Source organism: Rhincodon typus, chromosome 23, assembly GCF_021869965.1.
Source record: "Rhincodon typus isolate 14 chromosome 23, sRhiTyp1.1, whole genome shotgun sequence".
Lineage (NCBI taxonomy): Eukaryota > Metazoa > Chordata > Chondrichthyes > Orectolobiformes > Rhincodontidae > Rhincodon > Rhincodon typus.
In genome coordinates this window covers 21,492,690-21,517,967 of record NC_063354.1, presented here as the reverse complement: position 1 = coordinate 21,517,967, position 25,278 = coordinate 21,492,690, and the positions used below count along the sequence as shown (strand labels likewise).

General features: G+C 39.7%; 1 protein-coding gene across 1 annotated transcript in view; it reads left to right on the top strand.

Annotated features, from left to right (window-relative positions):
- LOC109913760 (fatty acid synthase-like) overlaps positions 1-25,000 on the top strand; it is a 40,950-nt gene extending 15,950 nt beyond the window's left edge. The window contains exons 2-20 of the mRNA XM_048611113.1: positions 158-302; positions 2,144-2,296; positions 4,257-4,430; positions 5,854-6,054; positions 6,579-6,701; positions 8,227-8,342; positions 9,367-9,501; positions 9,688-10,147; positions 11,427-11,614; positions 11,717-11,906; positions 13,926-14,020; positions 16,110-16,244; positions 17,049-17,252; positions 18,510-18,625; positions 21,056-21,231; positions 21,466-21,657; positions 22,873-22,953; positions 24,512-24,697; positions 24,813-25,000. Of these exons, the coding sequence (XP_048467070.1) occupies positions 161-302; positions 2,144-2,296; positions 4,257-4,430; positions 5,854-6,054; positions 6,579-6,701; positions 8,227-8,342; positions 9,367-9,501; positions 9,688-10,147; positions 11,427-11,614; positions 11,717-11,906; positions 13,926-14,020; positions 16,110-16,244; positions 17,049-17,252; positions 18,510-18,625; positions 21,056-21,231; positions 21,466-21,657; positions 22,873-22,953; positions 24,512-24,697; positions 24,813-25,000 (3,255 nt within the window). The 5' untranslated portion in view covers positions 158-160. The remainder of the gene's footprint in view (positions 1-157; positions 303-2,143; positions 2,297-4,256; positions 4,431-5,853; positions 6,055-6,578; positions 6,702-8,226; positions 8,343-9,366; positions 9,502-9,687; positions 10,148-11,426; positions 11,615-11,716; positions 11,907-13,925; positions 14,021-16,109; positions 16,245-17,048; positions 17,253-18,509; positions 18,626-21,055; positions 21,232-21,465; positions 21,658-22,872; positions 22,954-24,511; positions 24,698-24,812) is intronic.
- The last annotated feature ends 278 nt before the right edge of the window (positions 25,001-25,278 follow it).

Here is a 25,278-nt window from a genome sequence, read left to right as displayed (position 1 = left end):
GATTAGTTGCCATATGTCTGATATTACTTCAATGACCACCCTTAAAAATGATTTAATTATCTGTGAAGTGCTTTGGAACATTCTGAAGCCAATAAAGACTCTAGACAGATGTAAGTCCATTCTTGACTTCTTTGGCATTTGTTGCTTTATGTTGCAGCCTATGAGTGGAGCCAGAATGGAGGATATTGTGGTAGCAGGAATTGCAGGAAGACTGCCAGAGTCGGACAACCTGCAGGAATTTTGGGATAATCTCGTCAATGGCGTTGACATGGTAACAGATGATGATAGACGATGGAAGCCAGGTGAGTACTGAGAGAGTTGAAAGTGTTTGCTGTTCATTTTCATGATTATTAAGTACATTCGATCTTTTTACTCACAGTCCATTATAAAAGATTTTTTCTTGTGTTACTCCGCATTACCTGCTATGAATCTTTTCTCGTGCAGTTTCCTTGTTTAGCAAGAAAAAAAAGCAGTTCTAACTGTTTGTTACTATTTACAATGTTATGGTGTTGAAAAGTTGCAAACATTAGTGGAAGCAGAATGGCAGTATTATGAAGTTCTGGAGAAATGTATAAAATGATGCAGAGATTTAGACAGGGAACAAAGTAATTCATCCTTCTAAGAGTCCTTCTCCATAGAGCACATTTTCTGCTTTTGACTAAAAATAATCAAACTTTTGTGACATCTAAGAGGCTCTTGATACATCATAGGGTTCTTTGGCAGATAACTCACACTGGGTAGCAAGTATATTGATTATCCTATGAGTGAGAGCCAGTGGATTTTGCTTTGAAAAGACTAATTGTGCAACAAAATGATAATATCAAAAATATTAAATTTGATTATGGTTTTTAGGACCTTTCGAATGCTGATTAGTTGCCATATGTCTGATATTACTTCAATGACCACCCTTAAAATTACAACGCCATTGACGAGATTATCCCAAAATTCCTGCAGGATTACAATAATTAATTCCACTGTATTGATACTTGAGACAAGAGAAGCTTCTCGAGAGAATTATAATATGAATGCAAAATGGTTTAATTCCTCATCAATACAAGTAAATTGAGGTGTAAGTCCAGAGTAAAGGCTCAACCTTTCTCTGGAATTAAGTAGTTTATATTTCCTGGAGAAAGGAGTCTCATTCTCATTTGTATTGGTGTCACATCCGACCCTTTGTGCAGCTGCTTCCTACAATGCTATAATTGGTTTACAAGTGTAGCCCAAAGCTCCCTGGAGAATAAATATCTGGCATTATTTCTCAGTTTTGAAGAAATAGATGGGTTTTAATTCTGCAAAATGTGTGTCAACTTGGCTCCATTGGTAACGTACTTCCTTCAAGGCCAGATAGTGTAGTTTGGAGTCTTATTGGAGACTATAATTGAGTGCATCATTGGAGGTGCTATCTTTTGAATGAGACTGTAAACCAAATGTCTTTACAACTTACAAACACAATGCCAAAGAAATTTAGCAGGTCTGGAGACCGAAACGTGAGTAACGTTTCAAGTCTGGAAGGATTCTTCTTTCGAACTTCCTTTCCACAGATGCTGCGGAGTTTCTCCAGCTTTCTCTGTGTTTGTTTCCGATTTCCCGCATCCACGGTATTCACTAGGGCTGCTTGCGCAGCATCATCCAAACACCACAACCAGTACCATCTCGAATGACAAGGGCAGCAGCTAGACAGGGACATTACTCATCAGAAATTCCCCTCCATGCCACCTGCAATCCAGAATTGGAAACATATTGCTGTTGTTTCAGTGTCAAAATCGAAATCCTGAAATTGATTGCAAATTGAGTGGGTGTACCTATACCAAATGGATTTCAGTGGCTCAAGACAGCTCCCTACCCGTTCTTGAAGCAATTAGGGATGGGCAATACAAGCTGGCAGCAAAGCCCACATGCCCTGAATGACTTTTGAAAAATCTTCAGCTGACAGTCAATTTGTTCCTGAATATTTCAGCTCTGTATGAGTACTTAAAAGTGAACCAGTTTCCCCTTATTTTTCTTGGAGTGTTTGGCCTTCACTTAGCATCTCTTTCCCACTTGCTCTTTCTTTTGAACACAAATTAAACAGCAAATGATCTTTTGTTTTTAGTTTAAATTTAATGAGTTAAGGTATTAACATTTGTCTTGATTTTTCTTCTAGGACTATATGGGCTCCCTCACAGAAGTGGGAAACTGAAGGATATCAGCAAATTTGATGCCTCCTTTTTTGGTGTCCACCCCAAGCAAGCGCACACAATGGACCCACAGCTCAGGATCATACTGGAGACTGCATATGAAGCTGTTGTAGATGGAGGTGTGCACACTATTTTCTAAGGTTGCAGCAATGCTGCATTTTGAACTTGCAATTGTAATAGTTCATTTTCAATGCACAGTTTTTGAACGGTAATTTAATATCAGTTGAAATAAAACCTGTTCGATTTGAAAACAGAATAAAAAGCTTTGTAAGCTACAAATATTCACCTGATTTCAATCCTTCAGTAAAACAGAACTGAATTAGAGTGTGAATGGCTGGCTGTAACACAGAATGGTCACTGCATAGAAGGAGGCCATTCAGCCTAAATCAGCTCTCCTCAGCTAGTCACACTCTCCTGGCGTTCCCTTGTCATCCGGCAAATTAGGTTTTCAGTTTCTTATTTTTCAAATTCTTTTTTGAAAGCCGCAATTGAATCTGCCTCTGCCATACTCTCCGGCGCAAAGCTTTTCCTCAAATTGCTTTGCTTCTTTCACCAAATGTCTTAAATTTACGTTCTGTGGTTCTCAACCTTTCCATTAATGGTGCCATTTCCCATATCACTCTGTCCAGATCCCACTTAGTTTTGAACATCTTTATCATATAACATTCTTTTCTCAAGGAGAACAATTCCAACTTCTCCAATCTAGCCTTATTTTTGTGTCCAGGTATTAGGGGCTTCATTCATGTAAATATTCTCCATGCATCCCAAAAACTATCACATCTTTCCCAAACCATGTAGCCCAGAATTGAACACTCTACTCCAATAGAGGCCACATGGTGTTTTATAAGGTTCATCATAGTTTTTGTGTATTATGCCTTTAGGCTCCTGGCTGCCTTTTTAATGGCTTTCTCAACATAATTTACCATCCTCTATGATTTATGTGCACGTATGCCCAGTCTCTCTCTTTCACTGTATCCCCATTAGAATTGCCCAATTTGTTTTAGATTGTTTCCTCGTCCTTTACCAAAATGTCATGTCGCACTCTCTCTACGTCAAATTTAATCTGCTGCATGTCCACCCATTCTACCAGCCTGGCCCTGTTTCCTTGAAGTCTATCATTATCCTCCTTGTGGTTCATTATACTTTCCAAGTTTTGGGTTGTCAGCAGTCTCCAGCAGATTGTTTCAAATTATCTCATAGAACTTCTAGTCCAGAAATTAATGTGCTCAGTTGTCTGACTCTTGACTATAAGTCTTGAGTTCCTTTTGACTTGACCTGTCTTGTCTTCATAAATGTTCTCATTCATTTTCAAAGAGGAGGGAAGAATGAGGCGGTTTGGTTATTAATAGTTAGTTTAGCAGAAAGTTGATATAAGACATGAAGCTACCTGTGTTCAGGCATAACTCCTGTTTGATCGAGGTCACTGCTTGAAGCTGTGCCTTATGTTTGCAGAGATCAAATATAGAGTTAAGTATCACCTGCGGAAGTACTAATGTTGGTTCTTTTACTAATGTCTATGAAGACTTTAATCTTGACATTGCAGATCCCCGAGCATCCATCAGAGTTAAGTCTCACTGTAAAGTCCATTACAGTGCTATTTGGTCATCAGTTTATCAAAAGGACATAAAAAGATAGGTTATCCGTGTATTATTTTTCTCCAGATGTTTGTTCCATAGCCAGTTAATAACAAATTTTACATACCCCTTGTATTCTCCCCTTGTGCCACTTTACTTGGTTGCCTAATGTTCAGTTAAGATCTCCGCACACCCCAATTTGTTGTGACAAGTTTATATAACTGGGGTGCACCAGTTTTATGTAAGGAGACGCAGCTTCAGGAACACAGTTGTCCCACGTGCTCAAGTAGCTTCTCTCAATCTCTTAAAACTAGCCAATTCAAAAGGTGCTTCATCCTTTTTGGTTTAGGTCATACTCCCTATAATTTAGCCTTTACTAGTAAATATTGATACTGTTCCACATAGGGTGCACTGGAACCAGGGACATTTAATTGTGACTGCCTTCATTTTTGAATCAAACAATTTCTTTGACTTTGAACTGGCTTACTTTATGTCTGGTCTTTAGGTATAAATCCTACTGCAATACGAGGTACTAACACTGGAGTTTGGATCGGTGTCAGTGGCTCTGAGGCAGCTGAAGCTTTCAGTAGAGACCCAGAGGAGTTGCTAGGATACAGCATGACTGGCTGTCAACATGCCATGTTCGCAAATAGGCTGTCATACTTTTTTGACTTGAAAGGTGAGGAAACTTCCACTAAAAAGACCTATTGTAAATGTTATTTGATATGAAGTAGTTCATAACTGTTTCATAGAATCATACAGTATAGAAGAGGCCCTTTGGTCCATCAATTCTGTACTATTACCTACACTAGTCCCACTTTCACTCAGTAGGCCCATAGCCTTGAATATTATAACACTTCAAGTGCTCATTCAAGTAATTCTTAACGGTTGTGAGGTTTCTTGCCTCAACTAGGCACAGCATTCCAGACCCCACCACTTTCTAGGTGAAAACATTTTTCCTCATATCCCCTCTAAACCTCCTGCCTTTCAATGTAAAATGATGCCCTCTTGTTATTGACCCTTCAACTAAGGGGAACAGCTGCTTTCTATTCACCATGACCATGCCCCTCGTAATCTTATACCCGTCGATCAGCAACCCCCACTTCAACTTTCAATGCTCCATAGAAAACCAGCCGAGTTTATCCAGGCTTTTCTCAGCTGAAATTTTCCATTCCGGGCAACATCCTGCTGGATCTTCTTTGCACTCCCTGCAGTGCAATCATATCCTTCCTATAGTGTGGTGAGCAGAACAGCATATGGTACTCCAGCTATACCATAACCAAAGATCTCTACTCTAACAATCTGTGCCAAGTCTGATAAAGGTCAGTGTCCCATATGCCTTAACTACCCTATTAACCTGACTTGCCACCTTCCGGGAACTGTGGACAAACACCCCAAGATCACTCTGTTTTCCTGAGCTTCCTAGTGTCTTGCCATTCGTTCAAGTACTCCCTTGTCTTGTTCTTTCTTCTAGAGTGCATCAGCTCATTGTTTAGGTTAAATTCCGCTTGCCATTGATCTGTCCCATCTGACCAATCGTAACTTAACACCTGCCTCTTTGCTGTCAATCACCTGGCCAACGTTTGTGTCATCCGCAAACTTACTTACTGTAACTCTCATGTTCTCATCTGCATCATTTATGAATATCACAAACAATAAGGGACCCAGCACTGATCCCTGCGGTATGCCACTGCCCACCGCACTGCAGTCACACAAACCACTTTGTGCCACCACTCCCATGACTGCCACTCGTTCTGTTAAGTGTCTGTTGACAGTTACGTAAATGGATACATTTTGTTAAGGATTAGTTCCTGTCTTTGGAAACTCAGTTAGTGATTTGTACTGGGGTCAGTTTTCACTGACCTGACTCACAGGGGCCTTGACCATCACAGTATGTCACTGACACCGCTGGTTAGTTCCCTGCCTGGATAGGCTGGGCTTTCAACTGTCTGGGAGCCAGTCAGTGACGATCAGAGAAGGGCCGTTGACCACCTAATCCAGTGAGATTGCCCCCACAGCATGGTGGCAGCATTGTGACTATACACCTCACGGATATTTTGGAGGAATGTTACAAATGACTCCCTTTTCTATCTGGATTTTAGGTCCTAGTAGTTCCATTGATACTGCTTGCTCATCCAGTCTGCTGGCACTGGAAAATGCCTTCCAGGCAATTCGTCATGGCCAGTGTGATTCAGCCCTTGTAGGAGGGGTCAATCTCCTGCTGAAACCCAATACATCAGTACAGTTTATGAAACTGGGCATGCTCAGTCCTGATGGTTCATGCAAGTCCTTCGATGCTTCAGGTAGGAGACGTAAAACATCTGAAGAAGATTTTTTGTTTTAGCGTCCGAAATATTTTACAAATTGTTAACTTTAAAGTTATATTGAAGTGTTTTGTACGTGAAAAAAGCTGCTCATTGATTGATTTTCTCTAGAATATTAAAGTTGTGATTTTTCACTTTTTCCTGTTTTCTTCCATACCCAGCAGCGAGGGGTGGTGTTGGGGGGAGCGGGCACTGAAAATTGTGAACATCAAACCATTTAAGACAGTTGAGGTTGAGTTATGTGTCTTTACCATCTACAGATGGTAAAGACACACAATGGCAAGAACCTATTCTCAATTTTTCTTTTGTCACACACTCTAATTGTATTGCATTTGCAGAATCCTTTAATATCCTGCATTATTGCTTGAAGGGAAGAGGGGGTTACATAATCTATTATTTGAGAAGTATTCAACATTAAGAATAGTTTTTTTCTTTCATGATGATTTCCTCCTGAAGTGAACTGTTCCTAAAATCTATGAAGTTGTGTTCGTTTCTATTTCTAGGCGATGGGTATTGTCGATCCGAAGCAGCTGTGGTTGTGCTTTTGACCAAAAGATCAGCAGCCAAACGAGTTTATGCTACAATTGTTAATGCAGGAAGCAACACTGATGGTTATAAAGAACAGGGTATGGCGGACTTAAACATTTTAATGATCAATTAGAGGACAAAAACTTTTGCACTGAGTGCTCAGAACAGCTCTGTCCTCTAATCTGTGCATGGGAATAATCTGCCCGCTTTAATTTTAAATGCTTAAAACAGCTTTTTGTTAGTATATGATGAAAGGAAAAATTGTGGAGGTACATAATTGTCTCAAACTTTGCTTGATGTGAGCTGTATTCTAACAACTTGATGGTTAAAGCATATTTCTAACTGAGCTGAATGGTTGTTGGGACTTGCAGGATCAGAGAAAGCTTATAGGCATGACACTACAGGATTATAAAAATCCTTCCATTATTAATATAAAAACAAAGCTAATTAGTTGAGTGAGGATCAGCTCCTGAAGCATTGTAAGGTGGTGTTGCAGTAGATAATTATGTGTGTTCTATGTGGCTATGAAAACAGTGTTGGAAACCACACTGGAATATCTTTTAATAGTCAAGTACCTGTTTTCACTTGAACAGGGTGCACTGATCGCTATCTTTGTAACCTTGACAACAGGGTCATGTAGACCTTTCCTATATATTTATTCAAATTGCTGTTGCAGTTGAGCTTTATTATGTAAATATTCAATGTATCTATAGTGATTGAAGTAATATGTCAATGTTGTCAAGCAGCAGAATTCTACCAAGTCAGGGCATAGTTGTTCTTGTGAGGAAAATAAGACAAAAAGCAATTTGTTTTCAGTGCTGTAAAACTATGGTCCAAACGTAAATTATATTTTGACAGCTTCATGAATTGAAGTCTTAATTCGCCTTGATGTTTTTAAATCCATAAATGGACTTGAATTGCTATGTTTTTGATGTCTTTTATTGCTGCATTGCAGTAAAACTGTCAAGTGGGAACATTTCAACAAAATAATCTCTTGAGTATTGAAGTTTATTTGGGAAACTACTCAAGTAATAGGATTTCTCCTTTATTAAACTTGCTCAAGAATAAATCATTGCTGGTGTGGGGTAACACATTTTGAAGTTGATGAGAATGGAAGGGAACCTTGAGGATTGTCAAGTTAGCAGTGGGGTCCCTCAAAAGCACGGACAAGCTTGCCTGCTTCCAGGTGGGAAATACAGTAGCTTCTATGGTTAGCAGGTGAATAAATTCAACTGACTGTGTTTTCTGACCTGTTCTTATGTACATTGGAGAACTAGGGGCATGAGCAACAGATTAGCATTCTGCTCACCAAGTTGATTTTAATGTCTCAACATCAGCTTCTGAGGTTGGGGTGGTTTTATCATCTCGCTCCTTTTTAGCGAAAGCCATCTGTTATTGTCAGGCCATAGCTCAGCTTCAGAAAGGTCGGAAGATGGTGAAAGAAGTTTTTTTTTAAGAAGCCGCCCAGCTTATAGGTGTGTGCTATTTATAGGGTATTGTGCTGTTGAGAATTTAATGGATGTGAAGTGCTGCAGCTTATTTGGTGTTTGTCTACAATAACACATTGTTGAACAGTTTTTACTGAGTGGTAACAAGAGTTGTTCTTATGGTTTCTGCCTGTAGGTGTAACATACCCCTCTGGAGAAATGCAGCAGAAGTTAATGAAAGCGGTTTATGAGGAAGCAGGTATCTCACCTGCTGATGTGGAATATGTTGAAGCACATGGTACAGGAACCAAGGTCTGTCTACTCCCCCCATCTTTATAGTGTGCAATATGACTGCATGATGCATAGCCCAGGTTTCCTGTAGTATTCAGCCAATTTGTGATCCAGTAGTAAATCAGCAAGTTCCAGATTTCTGCTCACATTGGTATCCACTAATCTTCCAGTGTCTACCAGATGAAGTACTCACTTGCTTACATAAATAAGGCACATACTGACATCATATGTCTGATGTTTTATTGATCTCAACCACTTTCCTTTAAGATTTGCCTGAATTATAAACTTATTTTTACATTGTAACCTTTTATATAATTATCCAAATCTCCTGAAAAAAACCTTCAATGGACCTACGAACAACACTACTGTTAACGAAAATAAAAACCACAAGAACTGTGAATGCTGCAAATCAGGAACAAAAACAGAAGTTGCTGGAAAAACTGAGCAGTTCTGGCAGCATCTGGGGGAAAAAAAAAATCAGAGTTAACGTTTCGGGTCTGGTGACCCCAGTGTTCTGAGGAAGGGTCAGTGGACCCGAAACGTTATCCCTGATTTTTTTTTTTCTTCAGGTGCTGCCAAACCTGCTGAGCTTTTCCAGCAACTTTGTTTTTATTACTATTGAAGAATCTTGTCTGTAACATGATGTGGACAAGGAAAAGCAAGTGTTGAATGGAAGGTGGTAAAAGTCTGGAGAGCATTTCAAAAGCGTCTCAACCCACCAGCAGAAAAATGCTCAGAATGATTGTGTTCTGTAAGGACACCAGTAACAAATATGCAGTCACAGCTGCAGTCTGAAACCTGGTTGTATCCTCTTGCAGGCTTGCTGATATATGGGTTGGTAGACTGGTGCAGAAGGCAACACTTCTTACCTTTTATCTCAATCAGCTCTTCTTCAGCTTCAGCCAGTATAAAGAAGGCCAGACATTGGACTTTCCCTGACTAGTTACAAGAATTCAAAGGATAGATGGACTTCAGAAGTATCAAGCCAGTCTTTCTGCCAGCGCACAGCTGTCAAATGTTCACTTCTTGTTTTTGTTTTATGTAGGTTGGTGACCCACAGGAGTTGAATGGAATTGTGAATGTTTTTTGCCAATTTGATCGCAGGCCCTTATTGCTGGGATCGACCAAATCAAACATGGGCCACCCAGAGCCTGCATCGGGATTGGCTGCTTTAGCAAAGGCAAGTCCCCTACTGGTTTACCCATTGCTTTCACACAACTGTTCCATAATGTGGCGCCTGGAAAATGGACATGTTTTTGTTTGCTAATTTGTAGACCAAATAGATAAATATTGATGGACCAGCATATTGAATGATTCTTAACCTTGAGATTAATTTTCATGGAAACCTTCCTTTCCCCCATGTCAGGTTGTACTCTCTTTGGAACACGGTCTGTGGGCTCCCAATATTCACTACGAAACTCCCAATCCTGATGTCCCAGCCCTGCAGAATGGATGTATCCGAGTAGTGACTGAACCTATCCCTGTGAAAGGTGGAATTGTGGGTGTTAATTCCTTTGGATTCGGAGGTTCCAATGTTCATGTCATTCTGCGTCCTAATGTAAAGAGAGTTTCTCCTTCAAAGCCCCTGGCACTTCCACGTCTGGTCCAAGTAAGTGGCCGTACCCCTGAAGCCGTTGAAACACTGATTGAGCAAAGCAGGCAACGCAGCAACGATGTGAATTTTTTGAGCCTGCTGAATGATATTTCTACAATGCCTGTCTCTGCAATGCCCTACCGAGGTTACACCCTGGTCGGAAGTGAAATGGATGCTAAAGAAGTGCAGCAGGTGCAGTCTTCTGGAAGATCACTTTGGTATATCTGTTCAGGTTGGTGTCTTTTAAACACTTCTTCTCGTGAATAGAAAGGGTTTGGTGGCCATGACACTGTTGGAATTAACGAGAATAACACAGATATCTTGTGAATCTTGTCATAATGTACAGATCTTGATTCTTCATGCACATTAACATTTTTAGATATATGGTAATTGGCCATTACCTGAATTTGGGATTGTATGACCAACCATCACAGAGTATGTAACTAACAGAATAATCTTATTTGCAAAATACTATTAATGTGCTCCAACAGGAAGAAGAATTGTGGTACTGAAATAGCTGTGGTTTGATGAGAACATGGACTTGTTAACTTCTTGTTGTTTGAGCCTTCAATTAAACTTGGTGCATTGGGAGCAAAACCAGACATGGGAGTGGGTGGGAAAATGCATCAGTGTCTCTATATTTGGTGAATATTAGATTATTTCTTCTAAGTATAATACAAGACTGTGATTTAAAAGACTTTGAGCTACTCAACTGATGTATTTCATCTAGTAGATATTTTGCTCTTAGTCTATAATTATACTTAATTTTCTACCTGTAAAAAGTAGACATTTTATAAGGGAGGGTAGGCCTCCTTTTCAGCGAAATATACTTCGGCCTGCTACCCTTTTTAGCTTCTACTGCTCAAATTTTTGTTTTGCTAAGAACTTTATGCGGGTGGAGAAACTATTTGAGTTGTTTCCTTGCAAATTGACATGACATGCAATACACACTAGGGAGAGAGCTGATTTTTTTCTTTGGTTTGTTTTTATTCTTTACTGAGCTGTGGCAAGCATTTTTGCCTATCCCAATTTGCTCTTGAATTGAGTAGCTTTTTAGTTAAGAGGGAGCCACATTACTGTGGATCTGGTGTCAAATGTAGGCCAGACCCGGTAATGATGACCAGTTTCTTTCCCAAATGAACTTCAATGAACCTGATGGGTTTTTGACACAATCAGTAGTTACATAGTCACAGTTACAGAGGCTAGGTGACCATTTTCAGAAATTACTACTTGAGTTTTCATTCCTCTAGCTGGGATTTAAATCCCAATGTGCCCAGTGTGTTAGCCTGGGCCTCTGGATTACCAGTCCAGTGATATTACCATACACTTTCGTCTTGCCCCGATAATTGACCAACAAAGTAAATCAAAAAGCTGGTTTGTTCAATCAATCGGGATTCGGTCTTTTTTTGTACCTTGGCAGCACCAATGAGAAGATAGAGATAGTCTTGTACTTTATTTCAACTGAATGTTACTAAAGTGACAATTCTACTGATGTGTTGTTATTCCCCCAGGCATGGGAGCTCAGTGGATTGGAATGGGTCGCACTCTGATGAAATTGGACATATTCCATGAATCCATTCTGCGTTCTGACAAAGCACTAGAAACGACTGGTTTGAAAGTATCTGAACTCCTTGTGAGTGCTGAAGATACAACATTTGATGATACTGTGCATGCCTTTGTAGCTCTCGCTGCCATTCAGGTAAAAAAAAACTCCCTCTGTTATTGTTAAAACATCTTCTTATTAAAAAATCAGAATTCTGCAAATGACTGTACTTTGGTCTTGGTCTGCTTTTAACTACAGATTGCTCAAATAGACATGTTGAAGGCTCTAGGTCTGCAACCAGATGGCATTGTTGGGCACTCAGTGGGGGAGCTGGCCTGTGGCTATGCTGATGACTCACTAACACATGAGGAAGTTATACTAGCTGCCTACTGGAGGGGGCGCTGCATCAAGGAGGCCAAATTGCCAGCGGGAGCAATGGCTGCTGTTGGTAAGTGACTGAATGACCATCTCACATCTTGCAGGTTTCAGAAGCAAAACTGTTGAATTCCTTGGATGGTTCAGTAAGCTCCTTCAGTGAGCAACTGAAGTGCATAGCCTGCAAAATTCTTGGAGTAACCACAATTTCTCAGTTGGTGCATGACATCCGCATCCCTGGCCTTGGTACAGTTAGCAAAGCTTCTTGTTCCTGGACACTGTCCAGAGAAAAGAGCTGAAACAGCAGAAACATTGATGTCACAAATGTTAGATAAGGACAGGATCACACTTGGCTAAGGTGAAAATCCTGCTGACACTAACGTCAGAGCACACATGTGATCTCTGGTGACATATAGCTATGTAATCGGACCCCAGCAGTGTATCAACTCTGTCAGGAAGGGAGGGGAAGAGAGACAGCTGATTATGCGAACTGTGAGAGACATATTAAAACAATGGAGCGAGCCAGAAGTCAAATTCGCTTTGATTTAATCATACAGAATTTAAGTTCAAGTAGATGGACAGAATGGTGTTCCTGTTTACTTCATGCCAGAAACAAGCACTGGTTCCAATTTAGTTCTACCACTGTTGGCTGTTAGGTTTCTACCTGAAATGAGTTTGAACACTATGATCCGAACCCTACTTAACGATATGAAATCTCCTTGACTGGCCTCATTATCATTGCTGTGGACTAGAAAGTGATTAATATTGGGAGTGTCAACGGTGTAGGTGTACTATTGTTCATATTACTAGTCAGCTCCTCAGTGAACACAATGTTAAGATTCTGGCTGATGTTATTACCGTGCCATTACCAAGTAAAATCCCAGACTGAAAGTTGGCTTGATAAATCATATTTTCTTTTCATTTAACAAGGTGATCTTTCACTGAAACACAAGCACACAATACTACAAGTTTAACTTGTGTTTTATTGTTTAAAATTAATTATGCAAAAGAAAAGAATTTAGAATAAACCAAATTTGCATATTACACATCTTGAGAAAAAAATTACTTCATGGAAAATATACAATTCCATCTATTCCAAAACCATCTCCTTACTGTATTCGAACACCCAGAGGCAATTAATTCCTTTCTTAATCACATCCACATGTTTGACTTACCTTTTCTTTCTCAATCCCCAGTCTTGAATTTGGTAGCCTTTTCCTTGGTTAGTCATACAACTGAGAATAGACTTACTCAGCTTCAGGTAATTGCTTCCAGTTCTAACCAAACACTTCTTGTCTGGAATTTTCACATTCAAGCCTTTTACACTGAGGTAACCTATTTCCTAACAATTTAAACAAGCTCCTTTCTTCAGGAGAAACCATTTCATACATCTAATTTCCTCTAGTACCTCTGCAAACTGAATACAAAAGCTTTCTAAGCTATGGACTTTTTTCCCCTAAGCAAATAAAAAGACAATTCATGATCCTTTTAATTGGAAGGCAAGCTAATGCTCTTTTTAACGTTTTCTCTCTGTGCTCCTAAAACTCTGCCAGTGCCAACAAATTCTCATTATCACCCAGGGACCTCCTCTCAGATATGCATTGTAAAAGAATGGTGTCTCCAGCAACACTGTCTAGTTAATCATTAACATACGCACACTTGTGCACAGACCAAAACCTACCCGCCACTAGTTTAAAACCCAAACTCCCAACTGAATGATAGTAAGATATCACCTTACGTAACAGTGACCAAAAAGAAAACATTAGCTGAAAATAAGTTGTTGTGCCTATAAGAAATTCCATTAAGGCAAGTTCCCAGTGGTTAGAGCAAAAATGTATTAATTAAATAATTAATCAATCAATTGGTGGGGAGGTGGGAAGAGTGAAAAATTACTGACATATTATTCTTAATGCATGTCCAGTTATGGATTAATCCAAGCCAATGTATAGGAAAGTGACCATCGTTTTCAGGGAAACAATCTGGCATATTAAAAAACCGCTCATGATCTGAGAGTATTGGCAATGCAAGAAAGAGTAAGAAATTGGAACATTGAGCTAAATTATTCTTATTGTAATATTTCAATATCTGACAGGGCTGACCTGGAACGAATGTAAGATGCAATGTCCAGAGGGAGTCGTCCCAGCCTGCCACAATGCTGAGGATACTGTCACCATCTCTGGACCACAAGTAAGGCACTGAATGTAGTTAGTAATGAGGAAGTCTGCATTGAACAGAAGAACATTTTTTATCTCCAGTGTGCATCTTCCAACTTTTTTAAAGTAAAAACAATCTTTGCTCTTTTTTTTAATTCCTCATTCACAATATGTGGACAGCACTCATAAGGTCAGCATTTATTGTTTATTTCTAAATAACTTGAGTGGCCTTTTCAGAGAGTAACAGCACCCAGTTTGATGTAATCAAGTGCAGGCTAGGTCAGGACGAATATAACAATGAATTTCCTTTCCGAAAGGACATTAGTGAACCAGTAGCATTTTTAATAACAATCCTGGTTGTTTTGTGCTCACAATTTACTGAGAGCCACCTTTTTTTTTAAGAATTCCAGATTCACTCAATTAACTGAATTTGAATTGCCAAGCTATTGTAATGACCTTTTGAATGTGTGTCTCTAGATCAATTTAGTCCAGGTCTCTGGGTTCCCAGATAGAAAGCAGCTATTTAAAATGGTTACTCAACACCATGTTCTCAAGGGTGCTCTGGGAAAGGCAACAAATGCTGGTAGTGCCAATGACCTCCCCTACAAGTGAATGAATGTGGAAAAAAAATAAGGCAGTGATAATGTTGAATTCATGTAATTGCGATTCTAAATAGTTCAATATTGGAAGGATTTTAACCATCAAAATGACACCTCCATAATTAATAGAATGATGCTAGGAATGAAAGATTCGACAATATTTTTGTTCATTCATGGGATGTGGGTGTCACTGGCTAAACCAGCATTTATTGACCATCTGTAATTGATCAGAGGGTGCTAAAGAGTCAACCACATTGCTGTAGGAGTGGAGTCAGATGTAGGCCAGAGCAAGTAAGGATGGCAGAATTCCTCCCCTAAAAGACACTTGTGAATCAAATAGGCTTTTCCCTTGAAAATCATCATTAGACTCTTATCTCCAGATTGTTATTGAGTTTAAATTCCACCATTTGCTATCGCAAGATTTAAACCCAGTCACGAGAACATTATCTGGGTCTCTGGATTTATAGCCTCGTGATAATACCTCCTAAAGCCATCTAATCTCTAGAGTCTAGGGTTTGGGATTTGGGATTATTTTCAGTGGCACAGAGATTAAAGGGGGTCAAACATGAGTCTGGTCAAGTGCAGATTGGTGAAAAAAGCATGGATTGAGATGGAACACAGGAATGTAGAGTTGTTAAATGATTTTTTTTTTGGAAAATGCATTATTATAACATTGAAGATCAGAGTTTCCACTCCAGTGCGTTGGGGTTTTTTTATTGTTTTTGGAGCAATTTGCCTGTGTAATCAAAACATTCAATATACATCAACTTTCAATATACATCAACTTTCAACAATCTTTTGTGATATGACCTGCTAAAAGTAGATGCTGCCCATAAAACACCAGGGGCGTTTTAGTGAGTTGTCCTCCTTTTGTACACTTTGAGGGAGGCACCAGCTCCTTAGTGAGATCTTCTGGCTATAAAACCACTGATTGATTTAGGTTTGCCCTGAAAGGACTTTTGGAAACATTTCTTTAATTGAACTAAGGGACTAACTGCTGTGTCCTAATCTAGTGAGAAAATAGTTTTGCTTGTATCTAAAAGTAAGTTTCAGTAGTTTAAAACATGATACTCACAGATAGTGGATTGTCACTGGTTTTATTTATATATAATAATTCGATTTTGTTACTACAGCTGAAATTTACTGAGCAGTTGCTTTCTTAATTAGACAAGGGAATATTTTTAAAACAGATTTTCTTCTATATAAAATTAGATTTTAAAATAATGTTGCTGCTTTGCTTTTTGTGATTATGGAAATAAATTGGAATTCCGAGGGACTGAAAGAGATGGTCACCATTTGTTGTTTGCCCCCAAAATGAAACCTACCAACTGTGGCTATTGAGACAATGACAATATGTCCAGTTTAAAAGTGAATGGGATGAATATTTGAAGATAAGTAATAGGAAACAGCAAGCTACTGGGCAAAAATTTATCTCCCAGATTAAGGGCAGACAAAATATGTTGTTTGATTGCCTGCTGTGTTATAAATGATGATCCTCATTCATTTTTTCTGTTTCCGTGTTAGGAAGCTGTAAGTAAGTTTGTGGCCAAGCTGAAGGAGGATGGGGTCTTTGCAAAAGAAGTTCGCAGTGCAGGAGTTGCATTCCATTCCTACTACATGGCTTCCATCGCCCCGACACTTCTAAACGCACTACAGAAGGTAAAGGCCATCGTCTTTCTGGAAAATACGTTTGGAAATAAAGACTGGACAATGTCAGTGCAGTGACCTGGTTTGTGTAGAATTTTGAAAGCCTTTCAATCATGTCCCACGTGGGATACCAGCAAAATAGATCAGGCATATAGTACTAATGGTTAGCTCGATGATCGGGCTAGGAGGACCGGGGGCAGGGTTGACCGGGGTGGGTAAGAGTCAATACAGTGGTGTAGTGGTGAGGGCCACAGTGCTTCAGAGAGGTTGACCAGAAGGCTGGGGCTAGTGGGAAGATCTAGGGAGTGTAGAGGCTGGAGATTGAGGTACTGGGATTGACAGTGAATTAAGTGTCAACCCTCATGTCATGCTGCTTAGCACTGATGCTGACTGTCCACGTTCCAAACCAACATTGTGAAGGGAACAGAAGCAGATGGTACATCCCTTATCTTCTTATACCAAGTTGCTAATTACTATTGCTGACATTGGTAGAGGATTCCTCTTACTTGGCTTTTTAGGAAAAATAATGCCTAGTGCAGCCCTTAACAGGATTGTGCAAATGCAGTGTGGCTGCTTTTTGGATACACAATCACATCCAAAGCACTGAATCCCCAACACTTCAGAGTTGAATTTCTAACCCATATAGTCATCGTTAGCTAATTCTTCCAAATATATTTTGCTTAAGAAATTAATTCCCTATAAATATTTGTGTTTGATTTTTGAATAATTGGGTTTTGTATTTTGCACTGATTCTGTATACTTTTTTTTTTTCCTCACTCCTCCCATCGACAACCATCACTACCTTCCTGACAACAGGTTATAACTGTTCCCAAACTCCGTTCTGCTCGCTGGATCAGTACTTCAATCCCAGAGTCCAAATGGGGCAGTGATCTGGCCAAGTTCTCCTCTGCTGAGTATCACGTAAACAACCTGGTGAGCCCAGTCCTGTTCCAGGAAGGACTGCAGCATATTCCGGATAATGCTGTCGTGGTTGAGATTTCTGCTCATGCCCTGCTTCAGGTATCAGCCTTTCTTCTTTTACTTTGAACGGTTTGTACCAGGGACTTTGTGGAAGGTCCCATTGAGTTGGAGAGTGTGCTTGCTATTAGGTTTAAATTTTATGGTAATACAAGGTGGGGGTGTCTTTCAAAATTTCAGTTGCATTCAGTTTCAACAGTTTTGAAATCCATCATAACATCAAGAATGTTTCTGGTAGAGAATACTCCATGTTGTGGTTTGGATTGCATGTATTAATTGTGAACAACTGCACCTTTTTGGATTTGACAACTTTGTGGTTAATAATTACTTTAAAGGTCTTTTAATATTGATAATGTACAAAGAGATTTGACACTCTTGGAAAGAATTGCAGAAATTTACAGAAACCAAAGATGCTATTTGGCCCTTTGTGTCCATGCTGGCTGACAAGTAACCGTTCAGCAGAATCTCACTTTTTTTCCGGCTTTTATTCCATTGCCTTGTTGGTTATGCCACTTCCAAGTGCGCATGTGCTTTTAAAATGTCATGTCAGTTTCTGCTTCTACCACGTTTCAGGTTGTAGGTTCCAGACACCCTCTGGTGAAAAAGATCACCCTTCAAATCCCCTTTCCTCCTCACACTAAATCTGTGCCTCCTAATTCTGAATCCCTCAGCAAAGGTGGGTAGAGCTTTTTCATTCACTTTAATCTCTTCAACCTATTCAGAGATGTTATTCACACACCTTTGGAGCAGGTGGGACATCAACCTGGGCCTCCTGTCTCAGAGGTAGGGAGTCTAACACCATGCCATAAGAGCCCTTCTTCATTCATTCTATCTTGTGACCCTCTGTAATTTTATACATTTCAATTAGGTCTCCTCTCAGTCTTTTTCACCCCCGCCACCATCCAAAGAATCAAACCCACAACTAAAATTCTCCACCCTAGGCAACATCCTTATAAGTGTCCTCTGTATTCCCTGTAACACAAACACGTCTTTACTATGACACAGTGTTACAAAGCTTTGATTGGAGTTGCCTTTTTCAGTACACGATGGAGAACAAAACCATGTGTTGGTGCCTACATTTTATTAGTTCCTGTAATTTCACACAGTTTTTATACTACGGTAGATGAGTTATTTTTCAGCTTATGGACGTTTTTGAGGACATTAGAAAACAAGTTGCAAAAATGCATTGTTCTGCTTTAGATTGTAGGGAGCTATAGGAGGTTAATTGTTATTGCTCAATGTAAAAATGTTTAAAGATTGTGAATGCTACTCCTGACAAGCATTTGCTCCCTACTTCAGGCAATTCTGAAACGAAGTTTGAAGCCGTCCTGTCTTATTATCCCTCTGATGAAGCGAGGGCACAGCAATAACCTGGAGTATTTCTTATCTCACATTGGCAAAATCTACGCAAGTGGGTAAGTGATTAGTCTTGAGGAGAAAGTGTTTTATGAATTGAGAATTTTAAATTTTGAGTAGGAACACGTTCAAATCCTTTTGTATAACTAGCTGCTCGCAATCCACAGTAAAATGCCTAGTTTTTCCACTTAGACAGCCATTGCAACACTCATTAATCAAAAAGTCAGTCACGACGAGAGTGAGAGGAAACATTTGTCACAGTACAGGTTCTTTCAGCTTTAGTAACAGGACAGATGGGCTGCCTGCTGTGCGATGGCTTTTAATGCCAGTTTTATTATTGACTGAAAATGGGAGACTGAATGAGTGTGTTTCCTTGCTCTTCACTTAAGGTTCATGTGAGAGTGTGCTACTCTGCCTGCTGGGCTGTTTTCAAAACAGCCAGCTCCTAATTTTGGTGGGTAAAATGCAGTGGGGAAAACCAAAGGCATATGGGGTAAAGGGCCAAGATATTTAATTCAGTATAGTATGAAAAGGCCAAATAACTCAAAGGAGAGTCATTAGATAATACCAAATGTGGATGTCAAAAGCCTTGTGGATTATGAGCTGATGGAGAGGATTGGAACACTTCCGCAAGGCAGCACTCCTAGACTATGACTACAGTTAACCAAAACTAGATTCAAAACTTGGAGGGTGAAGCAAATGTCCATGGCTGACTGGAATTGTGGGGAGGAGATTAGTGAGAGGTACTATTTCGGGGCCCTCAAAACAGTTAAGTAACCTCTTGAACTTTCCATAAGATCATAAGAAATAACTGAGAAAGGGCCATTTGGCCCTTTGTATCTGCTCTGCCATTCAATAGGATTGTGGCTGATCTGACATTCTTCACATCTACTTTCCTGCCCTTTTCCTACTGAGCAAGAATCTATCTGTCTCATCCTTAAATATACTGCTGTAGGACTAATTCTGTTTTTGAGCCCGCAGTATCTGCCATAAGCCTTCTTTTTTATTTTTTGTTTTTTCTTCATCCAATCCTTGCCATCCAGTGTTCTTTTGGACTTGTTGTTCCCACCCTCTACTTTTTTGGGAGCATGTTGGCCCTGCACTCTCACTGTTTCCTCTTTGAATTACTCCTACTGCTCTGATGTGGATTTTCTGGCACATTGCTGCTCCCAGTCCAGTCCACTTTTTTGGTTAGATCGTGTTTTATAAGATTAAATCCAGCACCCGCGCATTCCCACCCCCAGCACCTCCCCCCCCCCCCCCCCCCCTGCCAAGTTTTTAGAACAGTTTTACTCTGGTCCATTTTTGTACTTTTCCATAACAATATTAAATCTTACAAAATTATAGTCACTATCACCTAATTGCCCTGCAGTGCTCCCTAAGACTCGGTCCAGCAGCATCCTGTCCCTGTAGGACATTCTGCATACTGGCTAGAAAGCTCTCCTAGATACCTTTTTTTAAGAACTGTGCCTCCTGTAATCCTTCCACACTTTATCTATCCCAGTTAATTTTGGAGGAAGTTGAAATCCCATATGATTATTACCCTATTGTGTTTACTATTGCCACTATTGCTCTTCCTCTGTTTCTCCTGACCCCTTGCGCATCTAGTCTCTGGCTGCTCTCCCCAAGAAATTGTTATTGTTATCATTTTCCAATGCAGAAAAACTGTTCTTGTGTGAGATGTGCTCTGTGGTTTCCCTGACTACTTGCTCCCTTCTTCTAATGCTCGTCTATTTCTTCTCTGACCACACTTCCTTAGGCTGTGGGGTGACCATGTCCAAAACCATGCTGTTCACATAACTCTCAGCCTTGTAAATGAACTGCAGTACTTCCTGGGAGAAAGAAATGCAGTGATCGCAAAAGTAGTGGGCTGTTAAAATTTACATCTTGAATAATAATGTCATTTTTTGTTTGGCAAGTGCTTTTAAAGACCTGTCCAAATACTTGCCCAAAAATTTATTCCCCTGTCATACCATGGATAGTGATCTGAAGTAGGAAATCTGGCAGAAGTTGGCATCTATAAATCAATTAGATAATGTGCCCTGGATGGCACAGTTACCTGCATGGCAGAAGCATATTTTGAGGTTGCATGGCACAGCCCAGAATTTTCCATCTGTGGATTTTAATTTCCTGGAATAGGAATGCAGAATTTTCTAATGTCCATCCCCTGCGTGTACCTCAAGTGCTGAAGTAGGAAATCCACACCCCAGGTTTAAAGCAAAAAACTTCCTGATTATTGCAAGTTTTTTGTTTTATTCAATTCACGATTGGATTTTAAACCTGGATGCATTTCCACTTCCCATAATAACAGGAGAATCTGTCTCAAACTGACTCTGGAACAAACAAGTCAGTTGCAGCAACAATTTACTGGTTAAATCAGTTTCCCATGTAGGTTTGATGTGATCTTAAGTTAATGCACCTACACTGTGATTATCATATCTAAATTACATGAAAGCTTTCAATGCTCATGTGTTATTTTGAAATGACAGGGCAAACCTGGATTCCAACAAGCTATTCCCACCTGTGGAGTATCCAATCCCTGCTGGAACCTCCTTAATATCCCCTCACATCACATGGGACCACAGCCAAACCTGGGATGTACCCAAGACTGAAGATTTCTCCTCTGGTTCTGGCGGGTTAGCAGCGGCTACAGTATTTAACATTGGTGAGTTGGTACACTGTCAAAAGCCTCCTGTATAGCTGCAAGAAATCTTCTACATTTTACTTGGCTGATGGTGATTAAACATGCATGCTTTTTTGGTTTAGCTTTTGGATATTGTAAAACGTAACAGCTGGAATATGAAACATATTCAGACAATATAAGTTGAATTTAATTTTTATAGCTGTGTGTTCAATGAGTTTATTTTGATATCTTGTTGATTTTGTGCCCTCCATTCAGATATGAGCCCTGAATCTCCAGACAGTTATATAGTTGACCATTGCATCGATGGGAGAGTACTTTATCCAGCCACTGGATATCTAGTTCTGGCCTGGCGAGCACTGTTACGACTGACTGGAGCTGTTATGGAACAGACACCTGTAATATTTGAAGATGTTGTTATACACCGGGCAACCATCCTTCCAAAAACAGGTACCATGTTCAGATTGTTAACATTGTGCACTTCTTAGATATTCAGTTCCCTGTTTTGGATGAAGGTCATGTAATAAATGAAAATAGTGGTCTTCTGAATTCTGGAACATTCTATGCATTGCAGTATGAGTTTACAACAGAAATAGGACAGTAGTGTAGAGATTGGTACCATTTGGGAACAACAAAGAAAAATAAGGTACTTCAAATTTATGAAGAGGCTTGTGAGTTCAAAATCACAGAATTGATATGGTGCGGAAGGAAGTCGTCATGCTTGCTCTGGTTCTTCAAATGAGCATCATTATGTAGTGCTAATTTCCTGCTTTTTCACAGTACCCTCACACACTTTCTATCCAAACAATAATCCAAAGCCCTTTTGAATGCCTCAATTGATCCTGCCGCCTCCACCACCTTTCCAGAGAAGTTATGTCTTTTAAAATGTGAATTTTTCTTTTCTGTTTTAAGTGGCAGCATGTTCAACGTGAAAATATTGATCTAAGCTGGCAAGGCCTTTCTAAAGAAAAAGAGACAACACGGTATGGAGCCGGAGGAACACACCAGGCCAGGCAGCATCAGAGGAGCAGGAAAGTTGATGTTTCTGAAGGGTCCCGACCCGAAACGTCAACTTTCCTGCTCTTCTGATGTTGCCTGGCCTGCTGTGTTCCTCCAGCTCCATACTGCGTTACCTCAGACTCCAGCATCTGCAGTTCTTGCTGTCTTTTTTTTTAAAAAAAATTGTTTTTCCTGAATCTAGTTACTTTTTTTTTAAATGCTATTTATAAAAGAATATCATTTCTGTAACCCTGAAATGTGGAAATTGTTGGTGAGACAGATGGAAAACAAAATGTAAAGACAAAAAACGTTTAATTTTGACATTCCCTGCACCCCTTCACCTTCCACCGCACCCCCAAACACTTAGTGTTACAACTACGGAGCTGTTCAACAGCTCCATGTTCTTCTCTTTCTTGATTACCTGCACCGCCAGGACAAAGAAAGGTAAGGGGGAAAGAAATAGTAAACTTGGTGAGAAAAAAGGCAAAGGAGCATTTGGTGCTCTTTCTATGGTTTTATTTCATTTGTGTAGCATCATGCATTAAATATGTACTATTTCTTTATAGACTGTTAAGATTTACAGTTCATACAGGTGAGCTTATTTGAACCAAAAACATTTTGTGAATTCCTCTCTCAATACATTTTTATCTTGTACTTTTTTTCAAGGCTCCGTACAGCTTGAAGTGCGGCTTATGCCAGCATCAAATAGATTCGAGGTCTCTGAGAACAATAGCCTGGCTGTTAGTGGTAAGTTACATTGGTTGAAGTTTTGCTCCTAATGAGACAAGTGTATGGTGTTGACTGTTCTAACAGCTGCATGATTAAAAGGAAAGTCCAAGGGCTTGCTGCAGACTCAAACAAAATGCCAGCAATTGGGGCAGATTTTGCTTGTACGAATATCAGAGGCACATTATGAAAGTGGAGGCTCTTCAATGAGTAAGCATCGGGGTTTCACCTTGTTCATAAACATGGTCTTCTTAAATTTTATGCTGAAAGCATTGACTCCTTTTTGATAGAATGTGTTTTCACATGTGGATCTTATCATTTAATACCTCAGCCAAGTGACTACTGTTCATGTGTATGCATTGATGTTGAGTGGCCACTGGTCTGTCTGTATGCCTGGGGATATTTGTCTCTTTGCTGAACCCACACAGTCATCCAGTCTGAGTCATTCTGCAGTACCAGGAATTAGAGCTTTGGCTTAGACTTTCGACCCCTAATCACCGTTTGCAGTCGGTTCTGATATAGCGCATATTTCTTTAACACGATTGAAGAATTAAAGAATGATATTTGTAGAATGTGAACTTCCCTACCTGTATTGGCTGTAACACGATTCCGTCCCTATTAGTTGAAATGGCATTGATATTGCGCAATTTTTTTTTTAGCACCCTTATAATATTGTTTTGGAGGTGAACATTTAAAATCCATCAAATTGGTTGCACCATGACCACCACCTGTGCACCCATCACCTCAGAGTGTTGTATGGGTTCAGTGCCATGGCAGAAAGCTGGCAACCAAGGGAACTGCATTTCTATGGTTAAAGTTGACATCATTGGCTCATTAAACACTTTTTAGTTTGGACTCCAACCACTGCTAGGTATTTTGCTGTCACTGCTACTATATCCTACTTCTGCGTTGAAGTATGTCAGTGAGCCAGTCTGATGTTTTATTTCCCCTAATTTTGTTGTCTGCCAGCTCCAAAACATGCCTCCACAGGGCAGAGAGAACTTTTCCTTTGCCTTAGTGCTATCCTTTTATGTCTATCAATGAGAAATGTCCTTGCTTTATTGTTATGACTCGTTTCACATTGAGGTTTATAAGTTTGAATTTGGAAGTAGTATGTGCAGTGTGTGAACAAAGTTCTGAATTTAATAACAGATTTCTTAAATTGCTGTGAGTGAAATGACAGGGCCTGCACAATAACCAGATGGCCACTTTTTTCATAAGTCAAAGTTTTTGAACGTTGGGGTGGTCATAATTCATACAAGAGAAATAACTAGTTGTGAGCCTTATTGGTGTGCTGTAATTGATTGTGCTGTAATGATAAGAATATAATCTTACTAATCCAAACTTCTCTTACTTGTTTCAAGTGGTGCACTTATGCTAAATGGTTATTTGATTTAATAAAATATTTTTGAACACAATGCCTTGTGTTAAATTAAGCAATACGGAAGAGTTCTCAATAATGTATTCACATCACAAAAGAACAAATATGCACCAAGTCTTGCAAATATTCTTCTGTCGTAGAAATTGCAGGGGCTATTTACCAAGAATTTAATTGAACATGTTATATTACTCATTTCAGGGAAAATATCTGTTTTGGAAGAAACAGCCCTAAATGACTTTAGAAATCAGCTAAATGCGAGTGCAAAGTTTGAAGATACAGACATGACTTCCTGCCTCTCTCCAAGAGATGTTTATAAAGAGCTGCGCCTACGAGGGTATGAATATGGAAAAAACTTTCAGGGAATCTTAGAAACGAACAATGCTGGTAAGTGCCATCCTGAAACTTTGGTTTTGTACTTTAGAAATAGGCACACCAAACACACAGCCTGTGTTCAACTGCAGTGTAATATATTAAGATCTCCTCCTTTTTCTTATGCCAGGAGATAAAGGAAGGTTGCTGTGGTCTGGGAACTGGGTGACACTTTTGGATACCATGTTGCAGATGATTGTGGTCGGGCTATCGGGCCGCAGCTTGAGAATACCAACGCGGATTCGCTCTGTGTGCATTGATCCACAACTTCATGAAGAGAAAGTCCAAGATTACCAGGAAAATAGAAAAGGTTATTGAGGACATTTTTTCCCCCCCAAACAATAAACTTGATAAAACTATGATTTGAATGTTTCTCCTTCAATCTGAGGGATGTTATGTCATTGAGCACTATACAAATGCTGTCCTTGGTTGCAGCTGGCAAATTATAGTTCACTTCTTTAGCAACTTTGTATTGTGATATCAAATGGTAAATTTAAGCCAAGTTTGGAAATTAAAAACATACAGAATATTTTGTTCTGAGTTTCCAGCAATTTAGCTACTTTGTCAGGCTGCCACATATCTACTAACAGACAGTG